At 36.7% G+C, this 24032-nt stretch overlaps 1 protein-coding gene across 1 annotated transcript in view; it reads right to left on the bottom strand.

Moving 5' to 3' along the window:
- Window positions 1-24032, bottom strand: part of LOC127511335 (thyrotropin-releasing hormone-degrading ectoenzyme-like) — a 148148-nt gene that overhangs the window by 120634 nt on the left and 3482 nt on the right. Inside the window, exons 2-3 of the mRNA XM_051892107.1 lie at window positions 21706-21979; window positions 14102-14228 (exon numbers count right to left, since the gene is read on the bottom strand). Of these exons, the coding sequence (XP_051748067.1) occupies window positions 14102-14228; window positions 21706-21979 (401 nt within the window). The remainder of the gene's footprint in view (window positions 1-14101; window positions 14229-21705; window positions 21980-24032) is intronic.

The raw sequence follows: 24032 nt of genomic DNA on the forward strand, positions 1-24032 counted from the left end.
TAAGCAGAGTGTACTCGCGTTGTGCACCTGCAGATAGGTGCATATTACTAATGCGCTCTTTAAATAACAAAACAAATATTGCGCCATTGACTTTAGATTAGGTTTCAGCTGGTCAATGGCGCAGTCTATTTCAGTTGCCTCAAAATAGCAACGCGCCTACAATGCGCCTGAACACACCTCGTTTTCAGACCAGCACGCCCATGGCCGCACAAATTGGCGCAAATGCATTTGCTATTTAAACAATGTGATGAAGGATGTGAAAATGATAACTGCGTCGGGCTGAAACTAGCAAAAAACACTTGTGTCACGCCTGGCGCCACATTGCGCCAGGTATATGATAGGGCACTGTGAAATGATCATGCTAAATTTCTGACACTGTCAGAAAATTATTGAAGGCTATCTTTGATTGCAAGATCGTGACAAAGGCCGCCTTTGAACTTCTGCCACACTGGCACAATTGGTCATCTTTCGTCTGGGACAGCCCAAAATCGTGCAGTGTGTACCAGGCATTAGGCATCTTACATTACAGACATTGCAGTTTATTGCTTTGTTCACATCTGCAGTCCTCATGCCTCCTGCAGTAGGACTATGGCGCAGGTGATCAGGTACCCTGGACATCTTTCTTCTGGTGTTTTTCAGAGTCAGTAGAAAGGTCTCTTTAGTGTCCTATGTAATTGGAACTGTGACATTAATTGTCTACTGCTTGTAAACTGTTAGCATCTTAAGCCTGGGATACACTGCACGATTTTAGCAATCCTATAAGATCATTACAAATCACACTGTGTGACATGGATCTATTAAACTTGGATACGACATGCATGTAGACTGTACGATGATGACACCTATTGACTCGTAGGCTACGATGCAAGTTTCTATAGAAGAATAAAACGTCATCAGCATGCGCTGGTGGTAAACAAAAACAACATATTGAATCACAATTTGGCAATTGTAGTTTTAATGTATGCTGAAAAAATTACCTAGATTAATAATGAATCCCACCTGTGTCTAGTTTAGTTCTCTGTATAAGTACTCATTGTTTTGTTTAGTTCACTGTCGGTTATCATCTGTGGTGTATGTGTGTATTGTTAGTTATCTCTTGAGTGTTCTTTGAAAGGATTATACTGTGTATGTGTATATATATATATATACATATATATATATATATATACATATATATATATATATATATATACATACATAGAGAAGAGAAGAGAGAGGTCTATATATATATATATATATATATATATAGACCTCTCTCTTCTCTACTCTACTCTCTATCTCTATTCGGGTATTGTGCATCCCAGATCTAAACTAGCACAAAAGCATCAATCATGACGCCCTTCACAGACTGAATAAAACAACATATTCAGCATAAACCAGCATCTAATCAAGCGATCCGTCACAGTAAACCAGACTCAACATTCAGCTGAGAGTTCAGTTCAAAGATATTCAGAGCAGAAAGTGTAAGATCAATAAAACTAGAGGTGACTTACACATACAGTAAGAGACCCTGTAATGCTAAACTGCTATTATTTAATCATTTTATAAAAGAATCGACCAACACGCCCTGAGGAAAAAGCCCAAGGAACAAACTCTGTGGGGAGGAACTTTGTTTAAACATAAAAGTGCTTTTACAGAAAAAGCATCACTAAATGCTCTCTCAGTTGAAAACGTTCACCTAAAAACTGCTTGTTTGAAGAATGTAAGCTTTCATGAAGTTTTAATCAGTGGGCAAATAAAACCAGCCCAGACAAGACAGAAGAGCTGATTATGTTATTGCTCAAACTCTCATTTCATGGCATATTTGGAGTAAATGAGATGTGATTGAAATCAGTAACTTCACTGCAGATCCAATGAGACTCCAACCCACCTCAAATGTGAAGGAAACACTTTAGACTATGAACAGAGACTGAGAAGAGTGTGAAAATTACTCTCAAACCCAGACTAATTAAAAGCAGTTGCTCATGTACTTCATCTTTAAAGGATTAGTTCACTTCGGAATTAAAATTTCCTGGTAATTTACTCACCCCCATGTCATCCAAGATTTTTATCTCTTTCATCCTTCAGTCAAAAAGAAACTATGGTTTTTGAGGAAAACGTTCCAGGATTTTTCTCTATATAGTGGACTTCAATGGATACCAATGGGTTAAAGGTCCAAATTGCAGTTTCAGTGCAGCTTTAAAGGGCTCTACATGATCCCAGACGAGGAATAAGGGTCTTATCTAGCCAAACAATCAGCCATTTTCTAAAAAAAAAAACAAATTATATACCTTTTAACCATAAACGCTTGTCTTGCACTACCTCTGTGATGTGCCACGCATTACGTAATCACATTAGAAAGGTCACGCTTGACGTAGGCTGAAGTACCGTGGTAGGGTGAAAAACTCCATCTCATTTTCTCCTCCAACTTCAAAATCGTCCAACATCGTTGTTTTACCTTTTTTTTTTGTTTGTTTTTGTAAAGTCTGTTTGACTTAGTCTTTGCATGTTTGCTTTGCAAACACTTTCTCGGTACTTGGTACGTAACGAGTGAACTTTCCAATGTGATTACATAATACCTGGTGCATCGCAGAACATTTGTGGTTAAGAAGCATAGTTTTTTTTTTGTTTTGTTTTTTAGAAAATGACCAATTGTTTCGCTAGATAAGACCCTTATTCCTCGTCTGGGATCGTGTAGAGCCCTTTGAAGCTGCACTGAAACTGCAGTTTGGACCTTTAACCCATTGGTAGCTGTTAAAGTCCACTATATGGAGAAAAATCCTGAAATGTTTTCCTCAAAAACAATAATTTTTTTTTTTCGACTGAAGAAAGAAAGACATAAACATCTTGGATGACATGGGGGTGAGTAAATTATCAGGAAATTTGAATTCTGAAGTGAACTAATCCTTTAAAGCACCAAGGAGCCACTCTGGGGCATTTAAGTACATATTCCATCTGTTAATCAGTTTCAGCTGATACCAGATGACACATCTTCAGTGAAGAGGAGAAAAATCTTAGACAATAGAGTGAATCATTGCTCAAAAAAGGGTGGACACCTTCAGTTAAACATCTTATGGTGCATTACTTGAAACTGTCGCCGGGTAAATGACATTTAAAAAGAAAAATGCAATTCATACATACAATAACTTAAACATCTTTTCTATGTTAAGCATGTTTTTAATTTCTGAATTAAAATTCATTTTGATATTTAAAAAAAGGGAATGAAAAATATATCACTACTTATTACTTGATGGTTATACCACATGGCATTTTTATAGTGATTAAATTGAAACTTTTATAAAGAATAGATTTTTAAAAGATTTTTCCATTTTTTTTTTTTTTTTTATCATTGACACTGTTATTTGTCATTAACCCATCAACATGAACAATGATGAATTCACTTTTACATTTATTTTATTTATTTAGTCTAAAAAAGAATGCTGGTCAGATTCAACAAATTGAAGTATTAGGTTCATCTAAAATAGTCACATCGTGAGAACAGCCGTATTTGTCTGTGTCGTGTTTGCGTGCTCTTACAGTGTGACGGCCGGCGCATCATTTGGCCTCTCTGTCATAATCAATCCAATTATAGGATTACATCACACTTTATTGAACAGTCCTCTGAGAGCCAGTTTGTCCAGATCTAATCCGCATTATAAAATCAGACGCCTTCTGCTATTTGTGAGCGGGTGGATTCTTGAGTTTTTCACTTTGCTCTGCTCACTGAGCCCCTCAAATCCCTCTTCAGCAGCATCACCGTCCGTCTGAGGGGCTTTATCCTTAAAACCATTTAAAGAGACCATAAATACTTAAAAACTTCCATCATTTCCATAGAGCTTCATATATCAGCACAAACAGACAGATGGCCATTAAACTACACCTTCATATTATGGGTAGATGTGTGGATAAATGAAGGATTTATAAAGGCACAGCTCTTTGTATTTTATATATATATTTTCTCTCTTTCTCTTTACTAGTTGATCCTAAATGTCCAATCAGCACGAGGCGCCGGCTGTCCGACAGGTGATGAATGAGTCTCCAGTGCAGCTCTGACTGAACCAGTGACAGCGTTACTTTCTCAGACAAATGACTCTGATCTACGGCACAAACTGAGGCTGAATTAAACCTGTAATAGGAATGAAGACGGGATCCTGCAATCAAACACAAAAGTGAGTGAAACTGAACTCCAAAACACATTGACCACCACGTACACAAAATAAAACTGATTTAAAACAGTGGCAGAAGTCTGGAGTGACGGCAGAACCGTGAGCCTTAACAGCGTGACACTCGTTTGTGTTTAACTGAGAGGTCAAAATAATTAACACACACTCAGTAGGGTGTTTGCTTTTTAGTGTGCAGTCAATATAGCTAGTTTTCTTCACTCCTTCTTTCCCTGAAATTTCTGTGTTGGTAGCATGTACAGTGATACCTGAAACAGGTGATAATACCACCATAGCACTTCTATGACTCATATTTATCATGGTAATGAATGATTATACCATATACCAGACTGGGGTCCAGGTCCACTAATAAAATCATATCTGCATTCAGTTTGTGTATAATAATAAAAATAATAATAATAAAAATGGATTGGATGCTGGTGTTCAGCCAGCTAGAATTTATACATTATGAACAGCACCGGACCAGCACTAACACACTTAAACCAGTCTGGTTTAAGTCAACTACCTGGTCAGCAAGTGATGAGTAGCTACAGCTCACCTGCAGCTTGGCCAGAATATATCAGCCCTAATCATAGCTGAGGATTATGGGAAAGACGCTCACACTGGGGAAAAGATTACACAAACTCAACTGACATCACAAGCTGCCAGAAACATCACAGCCGTGTTCCCCTGCTGTATGTATTCAGTATAATCTGATGTCTGGATCCCAAACTTCCTTTTTAATCTTTTTAAAGGAAACATCAGAGTTCCTCCTTGCTGTTCTGAATCTTCATCTCTGCCTCAGCTTCAGGTTTCAGTCTCAGCAGGAGGTGAACAAAAATGATGGGCAGAATCGATAGAGACCAAAAGGGTGTCGATTTCAAAGAGAGGCTGATAGATGAAGAAACACGAGGTCCAAACAAAGCAAGAGTGAAACTCAGCAGAAAGAGCAAAACACGGTCCCAGCTTTCATCACGCCTCGACCGGGCCGAACTCACACACACACACACACACACACACACACACACACAGCTGTGATCAAGCACACTAAAGGTCAGTGTGTTTCCTTGAATACAGCCGCACTGCTGGTGCTAAATCTCTCAAAGCAGAAAATAAAGACCGAAGAACTCAATGCAAGAAATGATAAGTGAGAAAAATGACATATTGCAACATTGTGAAAACATTGGATCACTCTTCATACTGCGCTGTATTAGACACTGGAGTCAATTAATCAATTAAATAATAACTCAGTACACTTTAGCATGTTGCTATAAGGACATTATACTTAACATGCATTACAAATACAAAAATAGTGTATTTTATTTAGATTAGTCAGTATATTCACAGTCAACATTTCTCTTTATATGGTAACTAAGCAGGGATATTATAGAAACTAAAACTAAAACCATAAAAAAAAAAAAAAAAATGTTACTTGAAATAAACATTAAATAAAAATACAACATAAAAATTCAAGCTTATTGTATCCCAGCTAGTACCCAAAGCAACATTTCATTTAGTTTAACTTCATGTACTGAAATGTAAATATTTATAAAACGAATTCAAAATATTAATTAAGAAAACTGTAACTGTCGCAATGCATTTTATGATTCTACTTTTTGTGAAGGTTATAAATATAAAATATATATAAAATAAATATATAAATTTAATATATATGATATAAAATATAAAAATAATATAACAAAAATACAAATATCATTAAATAAATGTATTATTAAATAAATAAGTTAAAAATTCTCATCCTTTAGGAACATGCCTATGATATCTGTAAATGTAGCAGCGTCTCATAGACTTTGGAACAGATTTAATGATAAAATTTCACACTTGTGTTTTTGAATAACAACTGTTCTCGCTGTTATATGTAGATGATGAAGGCTTCTAGCTCGTATTGAAATGCAAAGAAAAGCTCATGTAATATTAATAGAGAAGCTGCAGACACCTGTATGTTTATTAGCACCATCCAAAAATGAATGTGACAGCTCATGTGATTTATGACACCAGCAGTGTCAAGACGTCTTTTTTGATCATGTGACCTTGTGCGATTTAATAGCATTCTATGATAAACAGCAACATAAAGGAGACCCAGTCACACACACTCTTATCATATTAGTTCATTGTGAATGAGCTCTCGCTTTGAGAGGCTGGTAATGGAAAAAAACATAACAGTCTCAGTCAGTGCTGGGAAGTTATTCATTAAAATGTGAGAAAAAGGAAGTTAATAATGGTTGGATTTTTCATTTTATACCAGATGAATCGAGAAATGGAGATTTCTGATTCTCGTGATGAGGATTATGATTTTGTGCTCTAATAAGGAGTGATCGATAAACAAAATGAGCTCATCAATCATAATGGCATGTGCACATTTTAAAGTAATGGTAATGTTGGAATTATTAAATTTGAACCTCATTCTTTTGAAAAGCATACTAGTACAGTAAGTACACACTTCTTTTTGCAGTGTGCAGCACATATATTGTGTACAGTATGAAGATTTTCTGCATCTGTGTGATATTTGTATGACTAAATGTTTATTGTTGCATAATGTGTACTGCTTAACGTATGTTTTAAATAGTAGGCAGTATACAATCTATACTGCACAGTATGTAGTTAGCAGTATGCTATTATTACATTTCTTCCTTAGGAGAACTTGAAGAGTCAAAGGTCAGGATTGAGAAACACTTTTCAAACACTCTACAAGTTGTTCCTCAGTAAAAGAAGAGGGATGGAGAGCGTCACTCTGTTAACATTCATCAGACACACAGCAGCTTTGTGATTCTTTTATAATGTGCCTCATTTTTCATCTCTAGTGAAATACCCTTCAGTTTTATGACCGTCACTTTCACATAGATGGTGAGGCGCTTTCAAAATGCCCCTCGTCCGACCTTGATGATTAGTTTTAATGAATTCTAGAAGAGATTACCATTATCCTTGGGATTTTTTGTATTAAGGGCCCAACCCAGAGCATTCACACAGAGAGACGGGCGGAGATAGTGATCGAGACACAAAAATAGGTATTTAAAAACTGCAGCTTATGCTTCAATTTTTGAAGAAGTAGTGAGGAATGATGAGTAGATTTTGTGTGCCAGGATTGGGGGAGGAAAGAGACTGAAAGAGTGAGCAAGAAAGAAATAAAAGAGTCAGATGAAGCAAACTAAAAGAGAAATGACAGTCACAGTTGTATTGATAAATAATAATGATGGTTAGAATAGAGCCGGAATGATGCAGTGAAAGGTGACCTTGCAGAGGACATGAACTGCAAAATTGAGCGAAGAAATAGACTCATTCAAAACAAGGAAATAATAAACATTCTTATCCTCCTCAAAATCAATCACTCACCTCAGAAAACATTGTATATGCGGCATCTGAAAGTGTATCAGATGTCCTCAGACGTCCTGCTGTCAGTCTTTAATGTCTCATTCTCTCAGATTAATTCATATAGTTTGATCTCTCTAGCTCTGGCACTGTCACTGATCTCTCAAGACTGAGCAAATTACTCAGAATGCTCTCTTCTCACTGTAATCTCATAAAGTAGGGGTGATTGTGATAAATGTCATCATTCCCATCATGCAGTGGGTTCAAATAAATCTGAAGGTCACATGTGTGATTCTGAGCTGGATCTGATCTCTGGAAACCTGCGCTCTACATGATTCAGCCAAGAGGAACTTGTTCCTTGATCAACATGCAGGAAGTTCAAAAGGAATAACAGCCAATCAATGACACTGGGGCCCTGTTTACACCTGGTACTAAGATACGTTTTGGTCGACGCTAAATATATCTGTAAAACGTTTTGAGCTTGTCCACTTTCGACCACTTCTAGAGGTAGTCGGAAAACGCATTCGACTGGATTGGATTCATAGCGGAAACGCTTATGTGGTCGAATGTGTTCAAACAGCCACTAAAGAATGCCTACTGACCTAATGCATGAAACATTATGGGAAACACGCTAGCCAGATGGGACTTAAACTTTGTCGGCTGAAGACCCAAGTTTGGTTTGAAGATGAAAAATGTATCAATCACAATGTTCTCTCACAATTCCTGATTTCTAACACGCACTCACAGCATTCGGCCGGTCTTGTGGCTATCAGAGCAGAAAGGAAAGCTGCTTCTCTCTGTATGTTTTTCTGTTGCGTTCAGTGTTAATTGCACGAGCTTATTTTTGTCCATTAGATTGAAAGATCTGAAAAAAAACCCATACATTTACCCGCCCATAGACCCTCCCCTCGAAGAAATCAGGACAGCAGTGATTGAAAATAGACAAGAGAGATGGATTAAAATACCAGGAGTTAACAGGTATGTGTCTTCCTCATCCACTTATGATCCGATCGACCAAATCACAACTTATTACCAGATGGAAACAGGGCCTGGGTTTTGACTGGTCTGATTGTCAATGGACTGGATCTCTTCCCAGTGTCCAACTTATCACACACACACTGCTGTTCCTTCTGCAGTTTTAACAGCTAAGGAAGATGAACCCTGTCCACATTTGTCACGCATTCGATTTCCTTTTGCATTCATCCGTATCTGTCACTCAGATGCTGCTGTCAAGATTTAAGAAGAGTCTGGAGCGACTCAGCCTATTTTTGATAGATCATTGATCTCTCTCTGAGAAGCACTTACTGTAGATCAATATCTAAGAAAGATCACGTCCCTCTCAAAGGACGCGCTAAATGCTACTTCAAATGCTCACACGTCTCTTTATTCTGACAAACAGATGATGTGCTCCATTACAGTCTTCAACTTTTGATATTGACTGTAGACTCAAACAGACCAGCTGTCAAGTCAAATTTTAAATAATAAATAAAGTTGACAGTGATGCATGTTTTTAGTAAAATTTAACACCAATATGTAAATTTAACACCGATATGTTCTAAATAGCGTACTATCATATTGAATACTTAATCAATCAATCAAACTTTATTTCTATAGCACCTTCCAACAACCAAAGCTGACCAAAGTGCTGTACAACATTAAAAACTGTCCTGATTAATGTATAGAATATCTAGTATACCTGTTACATTTGCTAAAATGTGCCATATGCAACCAGAGCACTCTCTTTGCATATGGCAATGCAATGCACTTGACCTTCTGTTTCCACCCTGATGAAAAATCCAGCACAAACTAGCATGGATTCTATGCTGATCCAGGCTGGTTTATGCTGGTCCAGACTGGTTTATTCTGGTATAGTGCTGGTCTAGCTGGTGGGCCAGCATATTCATGCTGTTCTCAAGCAAAACAAGAGCTGGTTCACCAGCATGGTCTTGCAGGGTTGAGTGTGAGTCAGCTATCTGTATGTAAGCAGTGTTTTGGGAAACGGGGCATTGTTTCTACTTGCATACTTCTAAATTTAACACATTAATGATGTAAAGAAAAACGATATGAGGTTAAAACAAATGATTTATTGAATTATATGATTATAACTTTGTAATTTCTTTTGCCCCCTCTGCTGAAAGTAGAACTTAAAATTTAATTGTTATAGTTATGATTACATTATTAATCAGTGTCACTGGTAAACTGGTAAAACGTTTCAAAGCATCAATGGTCTCCTGTTTCAAAAGATCTGTACACAAATCAGTTAAAAAGAGCTTGTGTACATTGCATAACAAAAACATTTAGAGACATGAAAACCAAGAAAAATGCCTAATTCACGAGTTTGCCTCCCCATTCAATCTTAATAGTTAATCGTAAACAAACTTGGCTTGCTGTCCTTGAAGGAGGCTCGGCTCGAGCTCCGAGCTAAACCCCCCTATGACAGTACTGCACAGAGGAAGAATAAGAGAAATAGAGAAGGAGATGGGGAGGCGAAGGGATGGTGGAAGAATTGTTGCTGGGATGACGCAGTAACTGCTGCTTATATTCGCCTGTAATGATGATTGACAGGACTAAATGTTTGGGCTTCTCCCGAACCTACGTTTGGAACTACATTAAAAGCATAATCATAAAAAGTTTGTTCAATAACGGGTTATGAGAAGATCTCTTTCAATGGGACAATTAATAACTTGATAATGAAAGTTCAAAACTGAAAGTTGCTGTTTTTAAAGACTTTCGTACTTATTTGGGAAGTCACATATGTCAAAATCCAGCTGTCAGTCACTGATTCCAAAAATAGCACAAAAGGTATGTCAGTGCAGTCAGGAGCATGAAATATTGTTGAAAATAGTGACAGCATGTACTTTTAACAATTGCTGAAAGAGAATCAATTCTACCAAAGTCAATGGCCAAGTGGCTAACTAAGGGGAACAAACCGAGTTCAACAACCTTTGTACATGTACCATATGAAAGAAATAAAGCCCAAATGCTTTGTAATAAGTGAATATAGTAATCCTGTTTTTGGAGTTGTTTAATCATTCTCTGGTTAGATAATGATTTCATTAGCAGATCATTTTATCTAAGGCTGTGTGGCTGTAAGTCAGTTGTAGTTGTTGTTTCTGCTCATCTTTTTTCTGTTCTTATTGTTCATCTTATCTTCAGTGATTCTGTTTGTTGACTGCAGGTGTCATCACCAATGTTCAATCATCACTTGTAGAGTGAATTTACTTTATTTCACTAACTGCAACATTGCTTAAGTTTTGTTGTGGTCTTGCTGGGATCATACCAGCACCCAAAAGACAACATATGCTAGTCCACAAGCACACCAGCATCCAAGCTGGCCTCAGCATGCAAAACATTCCTTATGCTGGTTCACCAAGACACCAGCATCCCATGCTGGGATCCAGCAAACCAGCAACCAGTATCAACCAGTATCCCATGCTGGTTCCAGCGTGCAAATCACCTTATGATTCTGTTAAAAGTATTGGGGCTCAAAGGACCACCATTTGAGACAATTTTATCATCTCTGAGCAGCATCTCATTTGATATACAGACTCAATGTTTGAGCACCAGACAGTGAAAGTGACTCTGATGCAAACGCTCACTTATGACAGATTTATTTATTTCTCAGTTCATTGGGACCCAAAGAGCATCCTCACAACAACTCCCAAAAGCATCAGACGGTTTGAATCTTGCAGCCGAAGACACTTGTTGATGTAATGAAAGCTAAAAGGATGAAGGGTGTCATGGATGCAAACACACTCCACTCTGATTCTTCATCTTATTATCATTCTGCATGTGACTCTTCACTGATGATGAAGCTTCAGGAAGCTTTCGCGTCAAAGGCATGAAACTGATTACTGATCATCATATGAAGGTATTAACTGCTACCCGACAACAAAGTCCATTTTTTCCTCTGGCTTGCATCATTCTTTAAATCCCTTTACTGTCATTCATTTTTTCACCCTCTTTGAGAGAGAGTGAATGAAAGAGAGGAACAGAGAAAATGTGCAGTGGCTCTTTGTCTCTCATTTGCCAGTCACAGTAAATGGCGGCTCTGATTAAGTTGCTCTAATTGGACGCTGCTACAGATTCGGCGAGCGAACAATGGACCACTTTGATGAATGGGTCGTGTTGCGGTTTGTGCCATCGTTTCTTCTGAGAGAAATCGTTATGCCATTAGCAACGGATCACATGCCAAGTGCCGCAGATACAAAGAACTTTAGTCTTTAAGTCAAAGAAGGAACAAAGCAAACGGCCTAAGATCTTTCCGACCACATAAACCTTAAGAACAGGAGTGTTAGGAAATGCTTTCAACAGCTATAACAAGCTTTTAAAATAAGGTTTCAAGGACTTGAGATGTGATCTGCTCCTATAGCGTGCCGTCCTTAACCTGTACGCTCTGATTTCATTTCTCTGTATTTCTCTCGTTTGCATGAGCAGAAAGACAGAATGTCCCTGTTTCGAGACCAGAGGGGCAACAACTGCTCCAACACTCAACACACAGATGGTGTCTTTACATAACGGACGCATTAATTATGTCCACGTCATTTCTCATATGAAGCCGCAGTTCATGCTGAAACCGTCTCACCCCTCAGTTTAGCAGTGACAAGCAACATTTATGCGTATATGTCAAAAGTATCTTAAGGTCACCGAGTTGAAAACAAACTGTTTCTTTGCACAAGCAGCATCCTTGACATGACATTTTAACAGCCAGACGTGACCATCTTTTTAGCAGATGACAAAATGAAGGTTGTGAAAATCTCCAGCCTCATTAAAGGGTTCAACATGTTTGAAAAGATTCAGTGAAACGATCCTGCAGGACGTCAATCAATAGAGCAGCAGTAATGAAAAAGACTCATTAGTGGCATGAGGGGATGTTGAGAGGTTTTAAAAGATGTCAATCCTGTTCTGATACTGTATTCAAGTTATTGATGATTATTTTGTATCCTGCACAGAACGTCCAGCTGTATGAAGCATTAGACCAGAGACTATTGAGCCAGTGTGTCATATGCTAACCTTTTTAAAAAGAACACTTTAACATATTTTTATAAAGAGTACTTATTACGGAAATAATATACTTTAAAAGAATATGCATAAGTACTAACTGAAAGTAATGTTTTCAGACACTTAATTGCATGTTATTTACAGTTAAATGAGAATAATTTATAATGAATGCTAATGTATTTAAACCTAAGAGAGTTTTCTGCCCCACTGAAGCAGAACTAAGATACATCTTTATATGTAATTTCAAAATTATAAAATTGTTGAATGTACTGAGAAGTGTTTATTGTAAACTAAACTGTACTTTAATGCCATTTCTATTGAAACTTGTAAGTCATGTATTTAAATATATTTGTAATTACACATTTGTAGTGATGAAGTTCCAATTTAGAATATTTAAAATATATTAACTTTGAATATAATATAAAATAACCCTCTATAGTTAAAATTATAATCAAGGACTTTACATGTACTTTACTATTTTAGTCAACACATACAAATAAGTGTACTTCTTTAAAGCATGATAAAAGATCATAATAGCATAATTACTTAAAATGTACTTTAAAGTAAAACCTTTAATTTGACATTATAAAAGTGTACAACAGAAACAGATATGAAAGTGTACTCTCTTTAAGTACACTTAAGTTGCCTTTAATTTCATTAATATTATATTATCTGCAATTATGTTTCTTTAAAAATATACTTATAAGATTGAAGTACACTACAAGTGCACATGCAGTACAATTAAGTAGTTAAAAACATGCTAAAAGTACTAGCAAGAGTGCTACATTTACCTCATTAGAACTAAATTAAAGATTTAATTGTAGATATAGTTAGTTACACATTTAAAGTCCTAGAAAATCCTTCTGGAAAATCCAGCTTAAGCTGGTCGCTGTGTTTTGGAACATATTAGCTGGTCTAGGACGGTCATTAGCTGCTCCAAACTAGCAGACCGACAGCCATGTTCCCAAACACAGCTAATAGCTTAAGCTGGATTTACCAAGAGGTGGAAATGAGAATGAAAGAAATTCAGAAAGTAAATCATTGAAATGTAGTCTGTGTGTGAATATTGAGAGGGTCTTAACCCTATTAGCAAACAGAGAAAATGCTTCCCAGAGAGCGTTTAAGAGAGGAACATGATTAATATTGCAGGCGCTCTGAAATACACAGCCTTACATGCAAACGCACAAACACACACACATTTAGAGAGGAAGTGAGCAAGCGGGGGAAGAGAGTGACAGACAGAAGCCCAGAGAGATTGATGGCTATATTCAAATGAATACAGAGAGCTGACAGGAACCCAATGGAGCGAGACACAGTCTGATGTGAGCCAGTCCACCACAACCACACTACATACACTACCACACATACCTGTATCATGGTGTGTGCTCTAATTCCCAAGACCAAACACAACCACAAACAGCCTAAACTGCTTATGGGATCAATAAATGCAAGAACTGAGTTACTATTGACACTCCTTCACCTCTTCACATGAGCACAAAACAGGAAGTCACACAGAACCAGCTGGGAGTACAAATGGAACAATGAAAAATCACTCGGTTTCCCATGAGAAGAACATTTATTGCCCGTTTCACTGAAGCCAGACAAAGCTGAAGACATTTCACCGCCCGTCTTACCTAATTTTGGGAGGGAATATTTGACTTTGAAGTAATCCTGGTAAAACTGCAGGAGTCTCTTGGTGATGTGCAGAGCGTAGTCCCCCGATCCGCTCTGGATGGCGTCAGGCCTGGCGTACAGCCGAATCTACATCGACACAACATCGGAAGAGAGGGAGAACAAAAGTCAAATTGTGTCAGGTGCTGAATGAACTCTTGTACGGCTCTGGGTTTATTCCTAACCTGAATTCCCTCAAGGATAACTGTTATGGACTTGAAAGAGTAATCCTTGGTGAATATATCTGCCAAATGCCTTCATCTGGCTGGTGAATTTTGCATTTATCTTTCAAGTGCACTTTTTGCCATCCTTCATCCAGTGTGTGAGGCATTAAAAAGTATTACTGTCACCTACTCCACATGTAAAAAAAAAAAAAAAAAAAAACCCTTTCATTTTCTGTAGACTGCAGGCAGATGAGCTCATATTTAGTGTTTTTAATTACACTGAAATGAAGATCTACACTACCTAATACCCTGAAGAGGTATCCACTTCCATAATGCATTGAGAATGACATAATATGCTGACAAAATTAACTTTATATATATATTCTTTTTATATTTATAATGAATATTTTGTACTTCTAGACTTCTGGAACCAAGACCATTGAAAAAGTAGGCAGTCTGCTCTTTTTGAGTTATGGCTCCTTTAAATGAATTGTTTACATTTTCATAAACCATAATGTTATTAGATTGTAGCTGATGGAAAACTCCTCCATATATTTAAAAATTTAAACATCTTTGCTTATTTCCATCAATTTTAAAGCTGTAGATTTTTTAAAATAGCATTTTAGACATTTGTCTTTAGAAACAAATTTCCAGGAAAAAGCAGACAAAACATTTGCATTATTGTAAGATCCTTTATTCTGTGTTAATAACTGAAATACTATGTGTGTGTGTGTGTGTGTGTGTGTGTGTCTGTGAGAAAGAGAGAGGAGGGAGAGAACAAGTGTGAAAGAGAAAGTGTGTGAGGTGTGGCTCTGTGGGAAATGTATTCTCACAGTAAAAATGATCTTGGTCTCTTTTAGCCGAAGGCTGATGCATGGCACGGCTTTCTGAACGGGCATCCATCTAGTCAGAATGAATGTCCTCCTACACTAACAGAGTTACCGTGCAAAACAAGCAGGAGGAAAGCCTTTGTTTCAGAGCCTGGCAGCAATGCACATTGAATTATGTGTTGTTTACCTCACATGTTGCTGCCGTATCGATCAGCTCTATGTCTGATATAAAGATGAATGGATGGCACTTAGGGCTGTGGAAATGATTCAAAGCTCAATCAAATCAATGTGATTTAAAACAACCTGTAATTAGACAAAGCGCTCAAGTTGACAATCAAGAGAAGCTTCATTAATCAGCCATTGTGAAGATTGTTCAATCTGACTCTAGTCTGACTGCTTCATTTGTTTGTTGGTTTGGTTTTGTTGAAGGCAGCTTGACAGAGACTTAAATGGGGTTAATTGAACTTTAATAGAGAGTCTCTCAATGAGCGGCAGCTCAACATTGATCCGCTAACAAGCTCTTTCTGATGAAAAGATGATGCTTTAGTCAACACACTCAGATGACAAGGAGCACTTGACCTGATATTAACAACCTGTGGACTTATTACACTATATGTCTGTATGAGAGAGATACTTCAGGTACTTCACAAATTCATTTCTATAAAGATTCAAATTGTGTCATAAAAAAATGTACAATATGTGAAATTTATCTTCAAAATTTTACATAATATGATTCCCTCTTAGAAAGTCTAGCTAGTTCCCAGCTTGTGTTGTTTAGACTGGTTTAACAGCTTGACCAGCACCAAACCAGCATAAATCAGGATGGATATTCATGCTGGTATTTTAACTTTGAAACCTACATAGATATTTCAAGGCATTTGTATTCTACTGCTAAAACCATAATTTTGTCCATTAAATGCAGTAAACATGCTTTTCTGATCAGGCTGAGTAATTTCATGAATATGTAATGAGCATATTTAGTATAGTGGTGTTGAATGTTGATTAGATATTACAAGAACATTTGTCATCTTCATTGATAAGATAAATAAAAACTAATGGACACTAAACCAGTGGATTTCATAATGGCTGCTACAGTGTTATAAATGGAATATGCTGCTTTAAGACAATCAAATAACTCTAATTTTAGCACTTTAACTAATATAATACAATAAGTAAAAATTATGCATGGTCAGAAAGGGAAATCCTGTTGAGTGTCAGTATTTGTTTGTTTGAGAAATCACGAGTTTGAAGACCATGAGGGTCAAATTGCAATATGTGATGCACTAGAGAGAGTCCATTGGTCAATGCATCTGGAACAAAGGACACGTTTGCCAAAACAGAGACGTGTGGTGACAAAGACTCTGCATTATTCACACACAGCAGCAGGTTGACTAAACCATGTAGGCTGGTGAAGACAGATGAAACAAACAATCCAAGCTCAGACTTCAAATCATTTTGGAGAGCGAGCTACAGACGGGCACGATCATTTACTGTCTGGTTTGGGAAAAACATTTTTCTCCTAGATATTGTACATTAGACATCACTCCCAGAGGCTGCAGAACATACAGTGTTGTATCTGAAATGGATTGTTCATAACTGAAATTAATGTGAGATATGGAACATTAAAGTTAAATTGAATTCATTCAAAATTGCTATACTAGTCTTAAGAGAGTATTCAAGTTACAATCTGCTTTTATAGCAGAACAACCAATACAATCAACAATTAGCAGTTATGTTCATGTTAATGGAGCAGGTTTTCTGAGGGATTGTTTAAGACTGTAGCAAAATTAAGCACCTTTAAACCAATGAGCTGAACCACTTAAATTCCCATCAAAATGAATGAGCTGCCCAATACTCAAACAGTACCAATAAACTAACAGAACCAATTAACAAACAGGAACAATAAAAAACATACTAAACATCCAAGCATAGAGAATAAAAACAAACATACCAAACACTCTCTCAGAACAAACAAAAAACCCTTTAAATTAAGAGAACAAATATACAAAAAAAACCTTTAACAAACAGATCCAATAAACAAACTTACCAAATACCGAGCAGAGAAAAAACAAAACTTCTAAACTCACAGAACAAAAATCTAAACAAAATCAATAAACAAACTGAACTTACATCAAAACAGAACCTAATAACAAACATATCCAAACAACCATACACAAACAAACAAATAAAACCTTCAAACAGAACAAAGATCTAAACAAAAACATTTATCCAACAGAATCAATAAACAAACATGCCAGATACCCAAGCAGAAAAAAAAAACATAACTATAGAAAAACCTATAAACTAACAGAATGAAAATCTGAACAAATCCTTTAAACAAACAGAGCCAAGATCTAAACAGAGCCAATATAGAAACAGAACCTACATCCAAACAAAACCAGATAACAAACCTGACAATGACTCAAGCAGAGCCACAAACAAACAAACAGAACACTTAAACTAACAGAACAAAGATAAAAAAAAAACATTAAGCAAACAGAACCAAGATCTAAACAGAACCAATAAACAAACGTCCCAAATACCAAGCAGAGACAAAAACAAAACTTCTAAACTCACAGAACAAAAATCTAAACAAAATCAATAAACAAACTGAACTTACATCCAATCAGAACCTAATAACAAACATACCAAACAACCATAGACAAACAAACAAATAAAACCTTCAAACTAACAGAACAAAGATCTAAACAAAACATTTATTCAACAGAATCAATAAATACCAAATAAATAAATACCAAGTACCCAAGCAGAAAAAAACTATAACTATAGAAAAACCTATAAACAGAACGAAAATCCAAACAAATCCATTAAACAGAGCCGAGATCTAAACAGAACGAATACAGAAACAGAACCTACATCCAAACAAAACCAAATAATAAACTTGACAATGACTCAAGCAGAGCCACAAAACAAACAAACAAACAAACAGAACACTTAAACTAACAGAACAAAGATAAAAAAAAAACATTAAGCAAACAGAACCAAGATCTAAACAGAACCAATAAACAAACAGAACCTGCATCCAAACAGAACAAAATAACAAACATGCCAAAAACTCAAGCAGAACCAAAACCATTAAACAAACAGAACCAAAATCTAAACAGAACAAAAACCCACATGCAACCATTAAAGAAATAAAACCAACATCTAAACAAACAAAAACAAACAGAAACAAATTAATAAACTGAAAAAAAATTGAATCAATAAGCAAACAGAAGCAATAAACAAGCAGAATAAAAAAAAACAAAAAAAAAACAAGTGGAACTATATACTATAAGGATTTGATTGAAAACATGGATGGCAACATATTAAGCTATGATATTATTGGATATTATTTTTCTCCACCCATGCAACCTTGTTTACATTACACAAAAAGCTATTTTAAAGGCAGAGAGAATTATTACCTTTGGATGAAAGATCATGACAATAATTATTTTTCTTCAGAAAAACATACACTAATGAACCCTACATAATTATGTGCAAGTAAAATGAAGAGTATTTCATTTTGTTATTAATATAAAGTTCCAAACAGCACTTCTAATGTTATTAGTTTATCTTTAAACTAATCATTTTGCACTTTTTGCATTTTTGTTGGGCCTTCACTGTTTATAATATAATATTAAATGTTTGTTAAACAGTAGCCTAATATATATATATTTTTTTTTTCATCATGGCTCATTAAATCCTAAAGTACAAATATAAACGCATAGCTGTAGGTTAGATGACAACAACAAACCAGCCTGCAATTCTCAAGAAATATAATCCCAGGCATCATTACTCTACTAAACTGGATATGAGGGAAAGATCAAATGTGTCAATAACTGTATAACTGTGGAAATAAATATATATAATTAAAATTCACTATTTAAAAACCCAAAGTAAAGCTGTTCAGCTGGCCCCCAATGAGGAACACCACCTCGCTCAGGTAAATTGAGTCTGAGACCCCTCAACTAGAGCCTTAAAAACTGTAATACATAATGCCCAACCAACTGCTGCTGGGTCTGTCGTGATCTTTACACACATGTGTGTGGTAGATCAGTGTTTCCCCATAAACCCAGAGTAATAACTCCACTCTCCTTTCCAACGTTCCTCTCCCACGATCTTTCCTCTCGCTCTGCACAGCCGAATCTGTATGATGAATGGAGCAAGGGGGCTACCCTGCCGCTTTAATGTGATTGATGGGGGAAGCTAGCACACAGCTAACCGCTACAAGCAACGGTGTGTGGATATAAATGCCCCAGATAGAAGCACACTCTACTGATTTGATATAAAGGAGAGCGCGCCATGCTGAAGGAGATAGATTAATTACACTAATATGAGGAGGAGGCCGGCCAAGGGCACACAGCAGGAGACACAGAGGAAGCTGTCAGGAAGTGTCTAATATGACAACAGGACTTTCACTGAACGTGATATCAGTAACACAACTCATAAACAGCGTGTCTCTATTGGCAGACAGATGAAGCTTCTTAGAATGAGAGGATTCAGTGTCAAAAAAACATGAAAAAAGTGCATGTGATGAAAGTGATACAACACACTGTCTTAATGGCTAAACTTTACATCAAACATGTTCCTGTATGTTATATAAAACCTGGAAGAGTTTGTCATGAACACAATCCTAGACATAAGCATAAGTGAACATCAGTTGCACACATAACTGTTAACCTTTAGGCGGACTTTGGGCACTGTCCCCCCAGACCAGAGCCAATGATTTTGTCTGAGCTATAAATAAAAAAATAAATATATATATATATATATATATATAGAGAGAGAGAGAGATAGAGAGAGAGAATTCATATTTTCTCGTTTTATTTGTCTAATCTCATCATTTACTGTAGAATGAGTAAAGCTGTTTGTTGTTAGGATGACAAAAAGTTGTAAAAGTTAAATTTTTAGGCTGATTAAAATTTTAGGCTGCTCTGTCTCAGCGTTCGTCCATGTCAAAATGATCGAGATGTCCAATCAAATCAGAGAAGACGGGTCTTACTGTCACTGTCACTATGCAACGAGATTTTGTGGAAATATGTAGGACTAAGTATTAGACAACTGTTTTATGGTTTTTATGTTCAGTGTCCGACAGTAATAGACTATCTAAGTGATGCAAACTACTCAACTTTTTATGAAATTTTGCTGTTTTGAATTGAAGATATATGTGATCATGATTCATAAATGAATATGATGATGAGACAACAAACGTTTGCGTTTTTGACGTATTAGACATACGAATAAGTGAATCTTTGCAAATAAAATAAAATATTATTTGCAAAGAGATTAAATTGATTATTTCATAACTACAATTAGACCTATACCATTCTTATTTATTTATTTATTCCCTCAAACCCCTTTTAATCCTTTAATTATTTAATTCCTTAGATATTATTTATTATTATTATCTGCCGTTTGCCAGTAGATGCAACCCCCCAAGCACAAAAGTGAAACTCTGCCTATGCTAATAGGCACATATATGAGTTTGTGGATCCTGGACTAACGTTAGTGGAGACAATCATTTCCATTATCCATTGTGTAACCGTTATACAGTATATTGACTATAGAGATGTACAGTAACATAAACATATCGAATGTGAGCAAGATAATAGCTCTGTTCCAAAACTTGCTGTCTTGGCAGCTGCCTTCTAAGGGAACATTCTAACTGAGATGGAACCTCACAGGTCACAGATTTGGAACATTCTACATTAACATCAGCTATATTAAATACATAATAGCGCAGTACACATGAGACTCGACTCACAATTGATATTAATCGACTTTGACGTTACTCTGTTGCTAAGCTAATGATTCAATACGCTAATGAACTTAAAGATACATAGCACACACAAATGTTGGGTAAAGTAGTCAATTTTTAATTAGATTAAACTATATTATCAATACCTTTCAGTATTCGGTGAAATATATTAACTTTTTGAAAAGTTTGGGGTCGATATTTGTAATGTTTTTGAAAAAACTCTCTCACCATGTCTGCATTTCTTTGATCAAAACAATAATATTGTGAAATATTATTACAATTGAATTGTTTTCTATTTAAATATATGATAAAATGTAATTTATTCCTGTGATGCAAAGACACGTTTCTTCTTATTATCAATGAACAGTTGTGCTGCTTAATATATTTTGTGGAGACTGTGATACATTTTTATTCCAGGATTCTTTGATGAATAGAAAGTTCAAAACAACAGAATTTATTTGAAATAGAAATCTTTTGTAACATTATAAATGTCTTTACTGCCACTTTTGATCAACTTTTGATCAATCAAGTGTATATTCTGTAAGTATATATTGGTTTTCCTTGGCTCATTTGCCATTTTGGATTGACCTTTTACTGAGCTCAGTGCAATGCATTCTGGGATTGACTTCACTTTGAAGCATACATGAGATGCTGCCTTAGAATTTGGAAAATGAGGGCTAGGCCTTCAGAAGTGCATCTGTGATGATGCTTTAAAATTCTGCTCACTAGGTTTTAGAAAAGAGTTATTAAATAATAAAATCTCAGTATAATGTTTCTAACTTTGAGTTTTGGAGGCTGAAAACGCGACTCACCACGACTCCATTGTCTGTAACTGCTTCTCTGTAGGTGAAGTTGCACACGGCCCAGGCCAGGTAGTACGTGGACATCCGGGGCGTCCTGGAGAAATGGTTGGTCACCCATCCGTCCTCGTCAGACGTTGAGGCCTCCACTGGCATGTTGGACAGCGACTGATACGAGCTCTCGTGTTTCAGACTCACTCTGAACGTGGCTTTATAGATGGGCTCGTCGAAACACGGGAAGGCCTTTCTAGCGTGAGTCGGTGAGAACTGCGTCACCGCAAGATACCTGCAGAATAACAGCAGGAATAAAAACATGAGAGAGGTAAGATAAAAGAAAACTCTGCTGAAATATATGCTATTTAACTAGTCCAGGAGTCCACAGTGGAAAGTCATTTCACCTTAACTTCATTACATTGGTTGTCACATGACTTTCCTGAATGTAAATTAGCTCTGTCTGCCATCCCTGTACTCATCGCTGTGCATTTTTATCACACTAATGAGCTTTCTGGAGTGAAGATGGACAAAACTGTCACAGCTTTTTAACCACAGCAACTAAATCACATCAAACGTCAAGATACAAGATACACTACACAAAAATAATGATATATCTGATATCTGCATGTCACAGCTGTAAACATTAAACCCATCTGTGACAGCGCAACGTCAACAAATTGAAAGCGTGAACCAATTTAGATGGCAAGAAAATAATAAAAAGCTGTCAAATTGATCTTACATGTAGTAATGCAGCATTAATAATCTACATACAGACACATTGAGGACATCAGAACTGAGTTGAATATCAAAGTAAAAATCTAGTTAGAGAGCAGGAAAAGCGGTTCTGGAGGAGAAAGAGTGAGCTGCATTCCAGACAGCTGCATTAACGGATATTAAAGCCAGTTTCAAATCTCACAGGGGATTTTTGCCTTCGCCACCCACAGCATGACCAGCAGACGGGGGAGGAGGGGTATTCTGCTCACTCCTGCATTTCTGTCACAACTTTTTACTCTTGTTAGCAGCCATTGATGCAGTAACAATCTATAATGAGTCTATAATGTCCCATCTGTTTACCTCCTCTTCATTTCATTCACCATTTATAGATGCTAGTACCATTTAAACATATTTACACTATTTAAAGATCACAACTGAGATGCAGACAGGAGGTGATGAGAAATCAAACAACTAACGGACACACAGGAGGAGATTCCACTGGGATGTCAGAGTGAAAATCCCTGCAGTGTTGGAGTTTGTTTTATACCTGCTCATTATGACATCACTGACCTGCAATGTGAGGTCGAAGAAAATGTGTGAAGAGGATGAAGGAAAACTGTTAAATTTCTGAAAAGATTAGACCGTGCGCCCATGTCAAACTACATAAACACAGTTATTTTCTCAGTCCTGCGAGATCCCCACCGTTCAGCGTTCATGAATATACGAGCAGCCAGCAGGCGCTGATTACACTAAACTCAATGATCTTCACAGCCTGTGGAGCTGAGAGCTGCTGCAGGACGCTGTCTGAACAACATCAACACATACTGAATTTGTCTCAAAGGTGCTCTTCAATTACGATATCAAGACCTCACAATACAGTTTAAGAAAAAGAAAGAATCGCGCTGAGCCCTTAACATGCTGTTTACAGCTGAAAGGAAGTAGAAGGTTCAACAGTTATTGAAAAGACAAGGGGGCAACTGGTGGACTGACAAAAGGTTTGTGAACTGTGTCCATGAAAGAGAACCCTTCAGGGTAAAACAAGGCTTAAACATGTCTCAAATACAGAAAACCTGGGGCAAAGAATCAGACATGAGCCATTTTTCCCTCAGAGGACAAAGAGTCAGAAGCCGGAAAATAAGAGCAAGAATTGAATATTGAATGTGAATAAGAGGCTGTGAACGGTTGTAAAACTACAATCAATAGACATATATGAGCTTCTGATAATTAACAGTGCATCTTAAAAAGTTATATAAGATTATAACTACTGACCTGAAGATTTTCAAACATAAAAATGGGTTGTCTCGGCATAAACATATGAATCAAACACCTTAATCTAACTCTCTAATCTCACTGTGCATATATTGATGTATTATGGTAGTAGCTGCATAAATCATTTAAATATGTAAATCTAACTCTGTGTGGGTTTATGAACGTTTATCACTGTGCTGGAAAACTTCCTATGATTATGTGAGTCTCAGTCAGTGTCTGACAGTAAATGAGTCATTGAGTGCAGCGACAGACAGCTGTGACTTCAGTATCCAGAGGTTTGACTAGCGTTCAGATCTGTGTGACCTCTGACCTCCCTGAACGCTGAGGAACAGTTACTGTCTGAGACCGAGACGTAGGGGTGT

Source organism: Ctenopharyngodon idella, chromosome 4, assembly GCF_019924925.1.
Source record: "Ctenopharyngodon idella isolate HZGC_01 chromosome 4, HZGC01, whole genome shotgun sequence".
NCBI lineage: Eukaryota > Metazoa > Chordata > Actinopteri > Cypriniformes > Xenocyprididae > Ctenopharyngodon > Ctenopharyngodon idella.